General features: G+C 38.8%; 1 protein-coding gene across 1 annotated transcript in view; it reads right to left on the bottom strand.

Moving 5' to 3' along the window:
• LOC150083344 (uncharacterized) overlaps positions 1–17066 on the bottom strand; it is a 366159-nt gene that overhangs the window by 41534 nt on the left and 307559 nt on the right. Inside the window, exon 4 of the mRNA XM_090378480.1 lies at positions 16619–16854. Coding sequence (XP_090234606.1) covers positions 16619–16854 — 236 coding nt within the window. The remainder of the gene's footprint in view (positions 1–16618; positions 16855–17066) is intronic.

The following is a 17066-nucleotide window of genomic DNA, read 5'->3' as shown; positions in this document are numbered from 1 at the left end:
TTTATATAAACTTTTGCTGGATATAGGCTATTTGTTTTTTAATAGCGAAAATTTTGAACTTCTTGTGAAAAAGAACCGTATTTTTTTTTATTTTTTCAGATAAAAGTATTTTATTTTGCTAAAACGTCAAACCTAGATAATCTTAAGAAGGCATTCCTGTAATAATTCGTGTTGGTGAACTCACGGAATATGTGATGCCTTTAACTCGTCACCACAATCCACTCTACATCCATCTTACTGTTATTACAAAGATTTTATATCCAGCTGTTTTATCGACCTATCAAATTACTTTACAGGCTTTTATTTAGAAACTTCCACTGCTGTCTGGTTTGCGTTATTTCCTACGTTATTGTTGTAAAAAGATAAAAATAAATGAGACGTCATTTTGTTTGACATGACGCTGAAAGTTCTGCAACAAGATAACTTCACTGTTACTTTTACCAACATGATTTTTACCTCCACTAATTCTTAGAATTTCACATGTCGCAATTTCTCCATATACTAAATTATACTTACTATAATTTAGGGAAGTAGATTTGACACTGATCTGTTGTAATAATAATGTTTGCATATGATCATAAGTGGCAGTAATATTGTGGAAAGTTAACACGTTAAACCTTGTCTGTCTGCCTCCCACCTCTCTCATAATTGAAAGACAGTTGTAGAGTGAGTACGTCAAGAGTTTATTTGCTGGTTCATTGCATATTGTTTGCTTCTTTGGGTTTTACTTAGCACTGTATTCCTAAAATGTTTAAGCAAGAGCAAAGAAGTGTGTCAATCACTCTGACAGTTTCTGCTACATTTTTGGACCGTTTACATCAAAAAATTAGAGGAAGGAAATCTATATTATTACTAAACATGCATATTCTTTGTACAATACTTTGGTTGCAAGATTGGCGATCGGTAAAAAACTTGGATTCCACGCATGTGATTTAATACCTGCACCACAAATCTGAGGATGTGGCTAACTGAGAAAATTAAAAGTATGCCATTTGCTGGTCCTATGGTGTAGAAGAACAGCGCAACAACATTGACGATTGCTATTTCTGCATCACAAAGTTTTACCAAAATATTTCGTTATGGAAGATGTTATGTGTTTATATGAAGATATTAGTGATCTTTTGAATGAACTGGGTATTGAACACAGTTTTTTCTCAAAATTTTGGAAATGCAAGTGATGGGCAAGGGGAACGCTTTCATCAGGATATATCCATGATGGAAAAGCGGTACCAAGGTCGCTGAAATACTACGATGATTCGAGATTACTGTTGGCTTCTTAGAAGGGAAAGCAAAATGGATTTATAAGAAAAATTCTCTGAGTGGCAAACATTTCTAAGGAAATAGAATGTGTGAAGTACATTATGCGTTTGATTAAAGCACTTTAAACTGAATAAGACTCATTCTTAAATATCATAAATTTAAAACAAAGCCCGTGTATTATTATATGATATTTGAAATCAGTTGTTCATTAAGTTACTAAAATTTTAGTATATCATTCAGTGGAAACACGATAGATACATAATTTCGGTATTTCTGGATTCCGCTGATCGATTCCCTTTAGGATTTGCAACTTTTCGCTCGGGAAGCACGACAATTTTTGGCGATGTTCTTATTTCATTAAAGTAAAGTAACCAATATAATTTCTACTCATAAAATTTATAAGGAATATTAGAATTTTGAAGTGATGCGCGGTAATTTTGTTAGCTGAAAGATAAATAATGTATGCTGTATATGAATATTTTCAAAGTAACTGAATGTCTTCACCAGTGACTGTGGTGAAGTCATGCCTTACTAATGTATATTGCAAGTACAAGTACCCTATCTATTTGTAGGAGTGTGAGGGTGTTTGCTCTGTGTACTTCTTTCCATTCCATTGTTCGTTTCAGCCAAGTACACAAACTGTTTTTTCATAAAAGAAAAATCTCATATAACCGTCGTAAACCTAAACTCAGAGGGGACTACTTTATGCCTAGCTTTACAAGAAAAACCCATTCGTCCTTTCTTTGACAAACATTCTACATCTTCTTTCATCTTGCCGACTTCGGCGTCCCACTAATCAGTCGTGTTGGTGAACCCCGACAGGTGATGCTTTGAACTAATCACGACAACCCACTCCCATCTCGCTCTCTCTGGCCGGCTCTGCACGCTAAATATAATGGAGAGCAAGCTAGTGTCTTCTGTCACGGCAGGCCGTGGCAGGCCTCATAAATCAGCCACGCAAGAGAGAAAGACAGAGAGAAAGACGGAGAATGAGGGAGAGCTTGTTGTTGGTAGTAGTGGCAGCGGCGGTGGGGGAGGAGAGGGAGGGAGGTCAGAGTGATCATTGTGCGGACAACGTCTGCTTTACTGAAACAGAACAACGCTAGCATCTGTCATCTTGGGATTCCCGGAAATCGACATCCTCTTAATGTCCTTAGATGACAAGGTCTGGGATACGGCAGAGGTTGTGGCAGTGGACCATGACATCTATTATAGACAGATCGCATAAAAAGAGAAATGAATTATCCCTCCGGTAGAAAAGGCCATATGATCCTTTCCCTGCGTTACATAGGAAATAGCTAAACAGGCATAAGCAACGGACACACGGAGAGAAAACTAAAAAAAAAAAAAACCTCTCAAGACACCCACGCATGAGAAATGGTTAATCGTGTTCATTCCTAAATTGTTCAAACAATTTTAAAATCTCCAGGAATGTAATAAGATATCGGCCCGATCTATGTTTTATTAAACTAGTTAATAGATTAATCCACATATCATTTCATTTGTGATTTGTTTGGGAATCGTGGATGATCTGTGATTTACTGGGTCTTCTTTGACAGGCTATAAAAGTTTTCTGTGCCGTAGATAAAATGTTAGAAATGCTCATTTTTTTAAAATTTGTTAACCCCTACTCCACTCTGGCTTACACGCCGTATCGGGCAAGAATTAAATGTACTGAGCCCTTAAAATTATCATGCCAAGGAAATGTACGGACGTATGTACAGATTCTAATATGAATAAATAATCATCATTGTGCATATATGTTAGCTATGAAACATATGAACATTCAATTCAAATTCGTTAATGTTCCAAATCAGCTATCCATTTGAAAAATAATTGTAAGCGAAATGAGGGACCCTAGAAATGGGTTCCATGAAACGAAATAAAACGCATGACGACATCCATGACTTAACTTGAAAATTACAATACATTAATATTAAGACAAACGTCTGTTCATTTCGGCTTTGCTTAGGGAGGAACAGTTTCACAATCCAAAACACTTGGGGTACAGTATTCCAGTTGAGTATATAATGCTGGTATTTCTCGACCAGCAATTTACTTTCGAATACTGTTTCATTATAGTCTGTCTTATAGATATATGAGTATACGCTGTGCTGCCACTTTATTAGGTACACTCCTGCTGTGCACACAAATGGTTTGTCCCACAACGTTGCAAGTCACATGACCACAGTTGTGGATATAAATGCAGCAGAACAACCTTTCTAGTATCACTTAAGCGTAGAAACCGTAGCAAGAATGGGGAAAAGGAATGATCTAACAGACTTCGAACGTGGCATGGTAGTAGGTGAAAGACGTGCTGGACAAAGCATCTCTGAAACGGCAGTTCTCCTGAACTTTTCACGCACCACAGTTTCAAGGATGTATCGAGAATGGTGCAACGAACAGAAAACATCCTCTCAATGGCACTCCTGTGGAAGAAAATCGCTCGTTGATGAGAGAGGTCAGAAGAGGATGGCTAGAATTGTGCAAGCAAACAGACGGGCTACAAAATAGCACATCACGTCAGAATACAACCTTGGTGCGCAGAACAAAATATCGCAACGGACAACTAGTCGCACTTTGTCGCGGATGGGCTACAATAGCCGACGGCCACATCGCGTACCTTTTGTTATAAATGAAGAACAAGAGAGCACGCCTCCTGTGGGCCCAGCAACACCAGCATTGGACTATCGAGGATTGGAAAACAGTTGCTTGGTCTGACGAGTCCAAGTTCCTGGTGCATCATGTTGATGGAAGGCTCAGAATTTGGCGAAAACAACATGAATTCATGGACCCGTTATGTCTGACGACTACTGTGCAAGGTGGTGGGGGCAGTGTTATGGTGTGGGGATTATATTCTTGGCACACGATGGATCCATTGATACCCACAGATTCACGTCTGAATGCCACATCGTACCTAAACATCGTTGGTGACCAAGTGCATCCGTTCATGTTGACAGTTTATCCTCAGTCAGATGGTTACTTCCAGCAGGGTAATGCGCCGGTGCACAAAGACCGAATCACTATGGAATGGTTCCAGGAACATGACAATGACTTTTCTTTGCTGCAGTGGCCCGCTCAGTCCGCGTATCTCAATCCTATTGAACATCTTTGGGATGAGCTGGAAAGGGCTGTTCGCTGCAGGCCTACACCTCCGTCGAATCTCAAGGAACTGCGTGACACACTCATGTCTGCATGGTACTCCATTCCTGCACAACGTTTTCAGCATCTTGTTCAATCCATGCCTAGACGAATTCAGGCTGTTTTGAAGGCTAAATGAGGCTCAACACACTACTAGGTAGGTGTACCTAATAAAGTGGCAGCGCAGTGTATATCTATAACAAGAAAAGCAAAATAAAAAGCAAATGTTGTAATAATTTAATCCATGTTAATGTAAGCAATGTGGTACACTACATTAATTTTCTGTTGTAGTAACAGCAACTTTTCGGTGACAGAGGAAATTACTACAGGTGATGAAATTTGGTATAATTTGCATGATCAAACGTTAGAGGGAAAGTCATCGATATTAACACTAGTTAAAAATTCAGAATGGAATTATTGATGTTAATTTTTTCCCCTAGTATAGAAACATAGTCCATTTCTAATACATATGGAAGGTCCAACTGTGAATAAAGTGCTGTACATCTTGAAATTCTTTTTTCTGAGTTATGCAATCCAAAGAAAAGAACCGGAGAAGGAGAAGCACGGTAACTGGATTTTACTGCATGATGATGCACCGGAAAACATGGAAAAATGTTTGCTGTTTAATCAAAACTCGCTGAACATGGAAGAACAGGATTTATACACCTATTCTTACTCAACGAACCTTGCGCCATCCAAATTTTTGTCTACTTTCGTGCAAAGAAAAAAAAAAAAAAAAAAACCGCTGAAAGCGAGCGCGTGTGACATAACCACGTCTGTTTGTTCCCACTTGAAATTTTGTGTTCATAGTTTGCTCTAAACTAAATTGGCATAAGCATGGGGGAGAAGAATAAGATATTCTGATAGGGATATTTTTATTTCGATCCGTCATCTTTAAAGTAGTTTATTATAGGTTCCATTAATCGATTAATGGAACCTATAATAAACTTTTTTGTCCATGTTGAAAGTAATCTTATTAGTTCTACTGAAAACTTTCTGTTCCTCCCCCCGCCCATCGGAATTAAATAATTTCTGAAAGGTTGTTCTATTAAAGCTGATAGCAAAGTGCGAGCTGCTCAAGAAAGCACTAAAGATAGGCGCAAATTGCTCCCTGGTTATTTCCAAAAATTTACAACCGCCAACAAAAATGGATTGTTCGAGATGATACTTTTGGAGGAAATAGTATTTCCTTCAAGAGTAGCATCCTTGAATAATCCATTTTTCGGTGCGCATATTCATTGATTTTCGAAGAAAGAAAAACATTCCAGTAACACTTGGAACCTGTTACGTTATATAAAACAAAAGAATAAGTTAATATGCTAAATTTGCGTCTTCAATAAAAATTAAGCTTTTCTAGTAAGATTATTATATCTCCATTAGTATTATAATGGCGAAATGATGCAAGAAAGCAGGCTTTTACTGAATCTGCAAAAAAAAAAAAAAAAAAACTTCATTCCTACCAAAAAGTGTCTATCCAGTTCCGCTTTCCCCTTTACCAAACTGTCAATCTCGATCACCGTGGCAGGCAATTCATTTCAATGATCTATAACACGCCACCTGAAAGTAAACTACACAGGTTCTCGCTTTCTGTTACTCCCCAAAATTTGTAATTGTGAATTTATAGAAGTTATGTCTTTTTTCAAGCGTGACATGAACACAATATTCTAAATGCGGTCTCACCATCGACTTATACAAAGGGATGATGACATGTTTTTCCCTAGTTGCTAAAGTCCTATATATTGTGCACAGGGCACCATATGCTTTACTAACCGCCTATTTGCAACTGCATGGAAGGTTTCATATCTGATTGAATCGTAACACCAAGTCTTTTTCGTCCTGGACCATTTTTAACTCCACTCCTTCTAGCTTATAACTCCTAGATTTCTTTTCCATAATTGCAAAATCTTCCATTTAGTAGCATTAAACTGCAGTTCCATTTTTAGGCCATTTGTGCAATAGATCTAGGTCATTTTGAAGCAAAATGGCCCGGTCCTTGTCGTTAAACACATTTCCTACCTTTAAATCATCAGCAAACTTTGATAGTTCCTCCTTCACTCCCTCATCAATGTCATTAAGGAAAGTAAAAAACAGAAGTGGTTCCAACACTCATCCCTCAGGGACTCCATTTTCTGCACTTTTTCACCCTGATGTATGTTTATTTATGACTACTCTGTCTCCTATCTTTTAGTCAGTCTTTGATCTAACGAAGGATCTTGCCATTATCCCCGATTTCTCCAATTTATATAATAGCCTTTCATGGGGAACCGTATCAAAAGCCTTACTGAAGTCATGGTAAATAATGTCAAAGTTGTTTCGTGCAACCAACTGGTTCATAACTTAGTCATAATAATTAACTAGATTAGTCAGGCAAGATTTCCCCCATGCTGTGATCCATTAAGGATACCATTCCTACGAGGTGATCCTGTGTATCCTTAATCGAAGACTCCATTATGTTACCCATAACTGGAGTCAAAATAACCTATATAGTTGTTCATCACGTCTTTCGCACTCCTTTGTAGACTAGGGAGACGGAAATGCTTCTCCAGTAATGCAGATAATGCACAGCATCATTTTGCGCATAGCTGTAATAATTTAAGGCAAAATAAAGTTTGCACAAAACATTATATTGCATCTCATTATGAATTACTTCACGAGTTACCCCACTCTTAGTAACACTCTTCTCTTGGAAGAAGTATATTGTTACTTTAACAGTATGGTGGAGTGGCATCATCCAGACAACACCATTTCGAAAATACTTGTATCCTCATCGGTAGGTGAGCAGACAAGCTTCGGGACTCAGCTGAAGTGATAAGAATAACGCAGCTGTTCAGCGTTGTTTACTAATGCAAACAGGAAATGTGTACATAAAAAGGTGGAAGTGGACCAAAAGAAAACATGAGATTCAAGCAATATAAAATACTTTAATCTGACTGTCCACTATTCCTTCGAGAAGGCCATCTATAAAAATGAAACTGTCACAGTGTTTCTGGAAATCCATACTAACCATTAGAAAGGGGTTATTTCTCTACTATAAAACAGGCAGATTGGTAGGAGTAGAGATAGAGTACTTTCTTTTACGGAGGAACAACACTGACAACCATTAGAACTGGACGAAGTAAAATCAATAACTAGTCACACATGTCGGAATTAAAGATCAAATCCGGATGTTACGTAATCACTTCTGCTGCACATGCGTAAACAGCGATAAAAAAAAAAAAAAAAAAAACAATAACATAAACCGGAGCCGATTACAATAAATGGCTCCGCTTTTATGTGTACGATCGGGACTCCATATAAGTGATAACATTATCTGTGATTACAAAAAGGGACCTGTACTGTATTTACAAAAAATATTTTTAAATTAATATATTCCAGTGAGACTAGACTAAATAATAAATTGCTATTAATTCTCTTGAATATGTAGAGAATATTACAAACCTGAAATTAATCTGCTGTAAATCCTCAGACGATTCACTTTCTATAGCTACTTCACAGTTTCTGATCTTGCTTACGTTTTTAACTGTAAAGTTTCCTAAAACTGGCTTAAGAGATTGTGAAATTTCATCCTTTACTATCTCACTTAATACAAATCAATGTCCTGAAGATTTTATCATTATCACATGAGAATCCTTTTGTCCATTCCTAGATTCAAAATTAAGTTCATGCTCATTACCAATATCCTTCCCCAGTAGAGAAACATGTTTCTTCACACTATCTGCAATTATATTACATTTCGAAATCTTTACAAAATAGCATTCTTTATATAAATAAATCTGTATAGCCTTCTCTTCTAAAACATGTTGTATCTTCAAGACCTTGGCTAGAACTGCTGTCATTATTATTTTTATCACAAAATAGAAATCGTTTTAATCAGTTCTGATTTTTAGCCATGTCCTCCAATTCAGTAATAAATTTTTCCCTTGCATTTGACTGACCTACTCCTCTTCAACACTTTCACTATAACTTATTAATAGATTTTGTGCACTGCTGGCAGTTACTTCTCTAAACTTCCCTTGTTCACCTGGATCCATAGATGTCTCTATTCCTTTAACTCTTCCACTAAATAAAGTCTTTTTCATTGCAGGAACGTCTGCTGCATTCCTCTGACACAATAAAGCTTTTGCCTCCTCCTCCATCTGTGTCGACGTACTCGACATTACCTACCTCTATATAAGTAGTGCCTGTAAATATCTACAGGTTGCTAGACACAGCAAAACAAAAGTACAAATGGATCGAAAAACATTCAATGATTCAAGTTGTACAGCATTCATACAACTTGAATCGCTCGATCAACACAATAATTTGAAATACAATTCAAATTCAGAACTCACGAATGATATACAACTTAAACTAACTCAATTACCTTTACTAATCAAGCTCATACAGAATTCCAAATAAAAAAAAAATCTAAACAAGTTCAAATTCACTAACAATTTTTTTTTTAAGTTCCAAGGAATAAAAATACAAAAAATGAACTTTGATCTCCTTTGAGGTGGGCAGCCAAGGATTACTCCTTGGCCTTCCTGCCCCAACCTCGTGCAGGTGAGAGCGGGCAAACTTTTATGCTAAGGCAGCTAATGGACTGAAGTAAATAATATTCTAAATAAACAATTTACTGACTGAATATTATAAATAGCCAACCAAGCAATTGTGTCTAGTGCTGGGGCGCAGTAAATATACAGTAGAGTAAAAATAAATGTATTTCTTTCCAAATATGCTGTACTGTACCGGATAAATTGGAAGGAGAAATAAATCATCGTTTGTTGTCCAGTAACAGTGGATGATGATGTAACTAGGATTTTTGGCGCCTATGGCCAAAAATTAGAACTGCTTTATTAAACGTCGTATTACCGAAAAATCTTTTCTTTTCATCAATATGATGAAACGATTCGGAAAACAGGGAAGGAGAAAGCGAAAAGTTTCTCACAATCGCTTCACCGAAGGCTCTTTGACAACTTTTATTTTGTATTTTAATCAATCTGTAAAATACAAATTTAAAATTTCATCCCTGGTATACAGCTTAGTGAACAAGATTAGCATTCTTGACATAATTTGAGAAAAATCCGGTATTTAAAATTTAAGGGCCCATAAAGGACCCTATGGGCCTTTTTGAATAGATTCATGACAGATCATGAGTGTGGGACAAAGAATTCAGTCCATTTAGAGCTGCAGTCGAGTATATAAATCTTCGAGAATGCTGGTTCTGTGGGTCTTCACATAGCAACTCCCTGTTAATTCCCATGTTGTTGAAGAAAATTAGAAGTTTGTACAATGCATTTTCCATAATAGATAACAACCTGTGTGTTTAAAACAGCAACAATCCTCTGGGCAACTTGCATGAAAATTTCATCCAGATGGTAGCTGGATGAAATTTTCTATGTCGATATTCTTCACAGACGACAATCTAAAAGTTTTAAAAACATTCACTAAATACTAAACGTGTTTAGCGAATCGTTAGTTCTTGTAAAAATCGCAAAATTCAGTAGCCCTAAGTGACCCATTGCTCATTATCAATGTAGAATGCCGTAAAAACACTGCTATGAGATGAAGTCTCCTCTCCACCTTGTTCAATAAGTTGTAATGTGCCGCTTTTAAGAATGGTCAAACCTAGAATATTATAGTAAGGCTTACCACTTGTCATGGTTCGAATCCCGCCGGACTGGAAGAATTCTGAACTTAGATAACAACAGCCCCCTATTCGATCAGTACAGTTAAAATGATCTCAGCTTAGGCAGAGGAAGCAGGGTTTGCCATACCATTTCCTGAGTAGGAAGTATGAGTATTCTGGGTTTATTTTAGCCCACACAACATGATCACACACTTGTACAGACATTATATATTGGCACCATATGACCAAAGATGTTGATGCTCCGTAAAATCAAGAACAGCAATCGAGAATAATTTACCGATTCTCCGTTGATTTTCCCGACTCGCACATTTTCCTAAATATGGATATTGACGAAAATTGGATTTGAGAAGCTCAAGGTTTTCTGCACTAAACGATTACGGTTAAAATGTTTGTTTTCCTTAATAATTAAGGAGGGTAAAGGGTGTCTGTCACAAGACAGGAACTGTTTCTCAGTGATCAAGAGGTGTGAGAATAAACTTACCTTGAATCTTTGGATATCCCAAAAGCCAATTGCTTGTGTAACCATAGGGTGATTCTAAGGTTGCGCCCATAGTCACTGGTAAGCAATGTCCATTGATATCAGTTGTGATACTAGGTGTCTGTAATACTGAAATATGTTTTTGCTGTGTTATTAGATTATTAACCCTATGATACGAGAAAGGTTAATACGAGGGTGCACCGAGAAGTAAAGTAATATAGGTATTTGCAAGAAGACCGTTATAAAATTGCATATGTGCATAATGTTTCCGAAAACTGCAAAGAGATGGCGCTGCCACTAGAGCAGGGGTCGGCAACCTGCGGCTCTTTAACTTTTAGCCCACATGAAGCACAATTTGAAATGCAATTAGAGGACTTAAAAATCAAGGACATGTGGAGTGCAAGACTAAAATGTTTTTAAAACTGAAATTGAGGATTTGGAGAGGCAAAAGGCTGCTCTTGCAGTTCTACACAAATGGACGGCGATAGATGAGTTGAAAAAGCAAGACCAAATTGTGTTCAATGCGTAGAGTGGCTTACCGGACACTATACAAAATTGAAAATACTCGCGTTTGGATTTCGCTCAGTTTTTGGTTCGACGAATTTCTGTGGGAAAATATTTTCCAACATGAGCTAGCTATATTAAAAATAAATCAAGAAACCGTCTATACAATGCGAGTCTCAGCATGTTTAAAGATGAAAATTACCGCATACTCGCCTGATATTGAGAGACTCTCTCAAGAAGTTCAGCAACAAAAATTATATTAATTCGTACCTAACTGGATGTTTGTTCCGTTTTTTTCAGTATTAATAAATATTTCAAAAAATATATATTTTTTAATAAATCACCTTCCCACTCTGTTCCATTTCTTAAAAAACTCCCCCACCCATTCCCTCCTCCCAGCATGAGCGGAGGTGCGGCTCTTCGGATTCTCTTTTTTTTTTAATTAGATCAAAAATGGCCCTTCACTCAAAAAAGGTTGCCGACCCCTGCACTAGAGATATGGTCTGGTGCACTAGATTCAAATTTTGCTTGCAAAAGAGACTACCAATACTGAAATTCATTGATAATTTGTGTCTATGGAGAGAACTCGATGACCAAAGGAACAAGTATGGTTTTGGTGCAATGAATTCAAGAAGAGTCATGTAAACATTTCTAATGAATCAAGGAGTGGCAGACCTTCAACAAGCCGAACAGATGATATCAGGAGCGTTGAGCAATGCGCTTTGTCAAACAGGCGCGTGAAAATTCAAACAATTACGCTGGGTGACAGTCTCGCAAACATTTGTCCAATTCCACTGTGTAGAAGACTGTCAACCAGCAGCTTGGATTCCAAAAAGTGTGTGCACACGGCATACTGTACTGAAGAAATTGACAGGACATCATACATGGGGGGGGATCACAGATTTGAACCTCCTCAGGGACTGGAGACATTCGTAAAGCAGACTTCGATCGGGTCTGTAGTTAGCCGTTCTCAAACAGTGAGGATGGTTATTATTCCTCGCTTGTTATTCCGGGTTTCTCAGCCAGCACAACATGAAAACCATCCAGTTAACACACACTTGTACAGGCATACACAACGCAATATGTTCTTATATATTAATGCGCTATATACTAGTATAAGCAGGGCTGTAGTGGAGGGTATACGCGAATATACGCTGTTTATCCTTTGGATTTTTTTTTAGGTGAATAGCGTATACCTTCTGGTTTTTGAAAGACCCGAAAAAACAAATACAGTGTATTATTAAAATATTTAACATTATTAAAATTCATAGAGTATACCTTTTGCTAATTTTACGACTACAGCACTGAATATAAGTAATAGTATGAGAATAAATCTGAAGTTGTGCCTCGTTACTGGAACGAAGACGACGAGTTTCTAATCAGGATTGTGATGGAAGACAAGATGTGGGTGCATCATCACACTCCGGAAATGAACCGAGATTCCAGCGTGGAAGAATCATGGATAACCCGTAGCCCAAAATTTCAAGGTCACATTAACTGCAAGGAAAGTCATGGCAAGTGTTTTTTCTTTGGATCACGGAGGCACTCTTTTTTGACTGGTTTTATGGATTGTGATTCTACAAATATCTCCGGTAGAAGAGTAGAATTACCCTCCCAATGTATAAGAGAACTGTGGGTTCCTATATCCGTGGGTTTCCCATCATAGATAAATGAAATAGCTCATGACGTGCAGGGTCGCGTGGTACGAAAGACCTATAAGAGCAGCTACAGAGCCTTGGCAGAATACAAGGAAAAGCAGCCAACATCGGCGACTTCACAAGAGACATGAACATAGGTGCTCGTGCGGCGGCAGCATCGTTTCGGAAAGTACAGGAATTTGTCCATGTTATCGTTGCAGACGGTTTTCAGCACATTTACGAATTGGTGTCATCAGCAGACGCACCGATTACTACATTTAATGAATGATAACCAAGTCATCTACATAAATGTTTAATAATAAAGGAACCAATGTGGTTCCTTTATTATTATATAGGGCCTGAGGAATCCTACTAAGATCCTTCGCTGGATTAAAGGCCGGCTAAAAATAAGAGACAGAGAGTAGTCATACTTGGACATTCCTCTCTGGATGGATCAATTAGCAAGTGGAGTCTCTCAGGAATCAGCATTGGGGCCACTTCTTTTTCTCATGTTCCTTAATGGCATTGATAAGGAAGTGCAGGAGAAGCTGTCAACATGTGCTGATGATTTAAAGGTAGGAAAGGTGGTTAACGACTATGGTTCCCCCTTCTCGGAAACTTGTTTTTTTTTTTTTTTTTTTTAATCCATATGTTAGATAAACCAACCTTTTTATCTCTCCTGGCCCAAGCATTGAGGCCGCCGTAGCCTAGTTGTCAGGCGCGCGGGTGCATAAGTACACGTGCCTTGAGTGACCTGGGTTCAAGCCCGTAACTGCTGAATACGGTGCTGTTTCTTGTATTCTGTACATCTTGTGAACTCCTCTAACCGTTTGGTCGTCCCGGAGTATAAACAGAAAAAAATGCATCCAAAAATTACACTTTCTCCTTGGAGAGGCAGACTGGTTATAGTCGCATATTTGTCACATGTGATCATTGTCCTCCCACACTGTGTGGAAAAGGCCTGTATTCGAATCGTGCAATAACGCGAGAAATTTTTCCGCTTTTTCACAACTTGGCTGAGTTAATAGGTCCCAGCCTAGGGTTGCATGTTTTTTCTCTCTCAGAAACTCGAGTTTTTCGTCCAGCAATCCGACCACGCAATTTATAGGCACAATATGTTGACGCTTCATAGCCTAGTTGCTTTGGTGCTTAACACACACATGCAGTTGCTGACAATACGCTGACGCCTTAAATGCTTTGGCACAAAAAAGGCTATATGCAGCACCTGAAGGTTATCTTTCTACCTGCCATTTTTCTCTTATGCATCAATTACTTTCTTCCATTGACCAGAAATCCTGTGTACTCTACATTCCACTCTGAGAAATCTTGCTCTCCATAACGACAGCTACTCGAACATATTCTTCATCAGTTCCATAAATGCTAATTTCTATGTAATTCTCCAGTGAGATGGGGGTACAGAACTTAGTTAATTTCATTCCTTCAAAAAAAAATCGGCGCTCTTACCTATATTCAACAACACTAAGATTGGCAGACAAGAACACATCTCTTTGCTTAAGCCTAAATTTTTATCTCTCCAGGCGTAAGTAAGCGTATTACAAATATTGCTTACTTTGCGTCCAAATATTAAACTTTCTTTTTCATTCTAATGTCACTTTTACCCCCAACAGTCATTATTGTACAAATAACAAATCTGCCCCACCATTTTGCACCTCCAACAAACTTGGCAAACACGCTGGGAAAATTCACCAAAGGATTCAATTACCCGAAAATTCGTGCCAAAAGTACACTCTGTATTCCCAACATATCCGCACTGGCTTTCATCAGGACTACTAACCACATACTTGCTCACCAGCCACAGTGCCATCAGACAGAAGCTATCAGATTTTGCACTGAGCGACACACCTCTCTGCCACTGTGGACAGACAGAAACGTGGGGGCACCTGATGCACCACTGTCAATTATACGACGACTTACGCTGCCGTCTAATTACAGAGACACACGATATATTACTAAATCAGGAGTACCGTGTACTGGAAGAGGAATACAGCTACAAAGCTTTGACCAAATACGCGCAAGACCTCTTCGGCAGAAGAAGGACCTTCCCTGTGCCACAACCAAGTCAACCCCGAACACCGTAATCTCCGCTCCTCACCAGACCCAGAGAGAAGCTCGATCACACGGATACCCGCCTATTAAGACTCATCTATCTGAAAGAAACCCCAGGAATGGCTAAAACATAGAAGAGACAAAACCTAAAGAGACTTTCTTTCCCGAACTTGAAATCCACGGACCGGACAACTGGCAAAGACACTGTCCATATGGACATTTAGATATGACAACTATCCAAGACGGAGTTGCTTTCTAGAAATTACTAAAACGCTGGCCTGACACAGTGGCACCGTAAGTGAAAATCTGCACCTGACAGACAACTAGCAAGCATTGAGCTCAGCTGGAAACCTAGCTAACCAAAATTACCCTCGATGAGACCCGATCCTGGGAATGACATATGCACTGAATGGACAGCCAGCCCTGGCGCTGGAACCTTCCTGGACATTTCTACCCATGATATGACAAATAGCAGAAATGATACTGGCGATCTGAGTCAGCTCCCTTGCCTGGCTCACTGTCTCTCCCCTCCCCGGCGGAAAGGGGGGATAACGGTACCCCTGTCCGCCATCCCTCTCCTTTTCTCTGGTGGGCATGGGTATGCTTCACTGACATCTGATTGGAGTCGCCTTCACTATCGACCCCATACTTCTGTCTTTCTCCCCCCAGCCTTCAATCTCCCCACCTTCTCTATCTGCAAGCTAGCGTACGCCCACACGTCAAAATCTAACTTTATCTAAATCACTCTCGCCCACTTTTTTGGCCTTTCATACTTCAAGCGCTCTCCCTTCGCAATCGAACGAATTAAATTATTATTATTTATTTATTTATTTTTAGGTCCTCGCCACTGAAATCTCAGGAAACTAAGTGGCAGGACCTGCCAAAGTAAACTAACTACTGGGTACCTGGCCTGCCTCCACGGGGCAAAGTGTGGGCAACGTCGGGCCTCAGCAGAGGTCTGGCGGCTAAATGGCCAGAAGAACAACGGTACATGACATTACACACCCCAAGATCCACACACTTTTAAATCTCTGGCCTTTACAGTGTACTGTATCACCTGACAGTGTAAACTACGCGGAGATGGGAGAAACCCCTGGTGCCGCTTGACCCCAAACACATTTTACACCATTTTCAGATAGTGTCCTCCTTGGCAGTTTTATCGGCACGATACACTGTCATCTGCCACTCGCTTGGAGAGGGCTGGTTCAAAACCGTCGATGACTGGAAAAATTTCTAAAGTCCTCTTCAGTCGAGCTACAGTTAGCCGACATCAGGTGGGGGAAGTAAGGGCTCCCCCACCCCGTGATTTATTCCTGGTTTTATTTTTCAGTTTGCCCATAAACACACTTCCACAAACCAAATACACGATAGATATGGTACAAGCTCCGATGGCGTTGAAATAATAATTTGAATTTGTCTACTTAAGGTTTTATTAAGGAGTTGTTATGTTACCATTATACATCTATTCAGTTCCGACTGCATTTTAAGGTGTATAAAGCAATATTTCTCAGTTTATCTTTTTGTTATATATATATAAATTTCAATATAAACCCAGTAGTTTTTAACTAGAGATGTACCACTTATTGTTCGAACTCTCACAGTAAGATATTCGATGGTCTAGGTATGCGAAGCAGGATACAAACAGATATGGTCTTTGGCATGAGTTTCAGAAGAATTTTAGGCAAAGTATGCTGAATATCGCTATTCTAGCTTGTAGATCAATATAAGCTAGAATAAATTTTCAGATTCTCAAATTGAATTACTTTTTTTTTTTTTTTTTTTTTTTAGTATTGACCATTTCACGGTTATAGGCTAGTTTGTTAATAACTTCATAATATCCTACATAGCTGTAAACTAATTTATGAAATAATCACACTACGATAAAAAAAAAAAATGACTTACCTGTAGTATATATCCGCGGGCGTAATCCTCATATGTCCATCCAAATCCATGCAACACCTGTAACACTTCTTCGTGGTGTAATACACTGAACAGTCTGTCCAACAAGATTTTTAACCTAATGGGCACTGCCTGTGTTCCGTATAGCATGAGTGAAGCCACGTCGAATGCTACTGTGGGATGCACCATTTCCACCTGGTGACAGTTGAACAAGTGACTGAAGCCCAACTTGTCCAGAGCTGCAAATGCCAAAGAAAAGAGTATAAATAAAGTAAACCGACCATAGCACTAGGACAGTATTAATAGAAGCAAAGCAGGACATGAACGTTCATTTTTCTGCAGAAATTACGCAATTATATTCGCCGCCATATATCTCAATCTTTATGTAAACAACGCAACTATCACAGGTAGCATCACACGTGCGCGCAGGTCTTGAAGGGCTACTCTCGAC

This window comes from Mastigoproctus giganteus, chromosome 7, assembly GCF_048544385.1.
Source record: "Mastigoproctus giganteus isolate SK-2022 chromosome 7, ASM4854438v1, whole genome shotgun sequence".
In the NCBI taxonomy this organism is placed as follows: Eukaryota; Metazoa; Arthropoda; class Arachnida; order Uropygi; family Thelyphonidae; genus Mastigoproctus; species Mastigoproctus giganteus.
The sequence above is the reverse complement of the archived record's forward strand: the minus strand, read 5'-3'. Positions and strand labels throughout refer to the sequence as shown.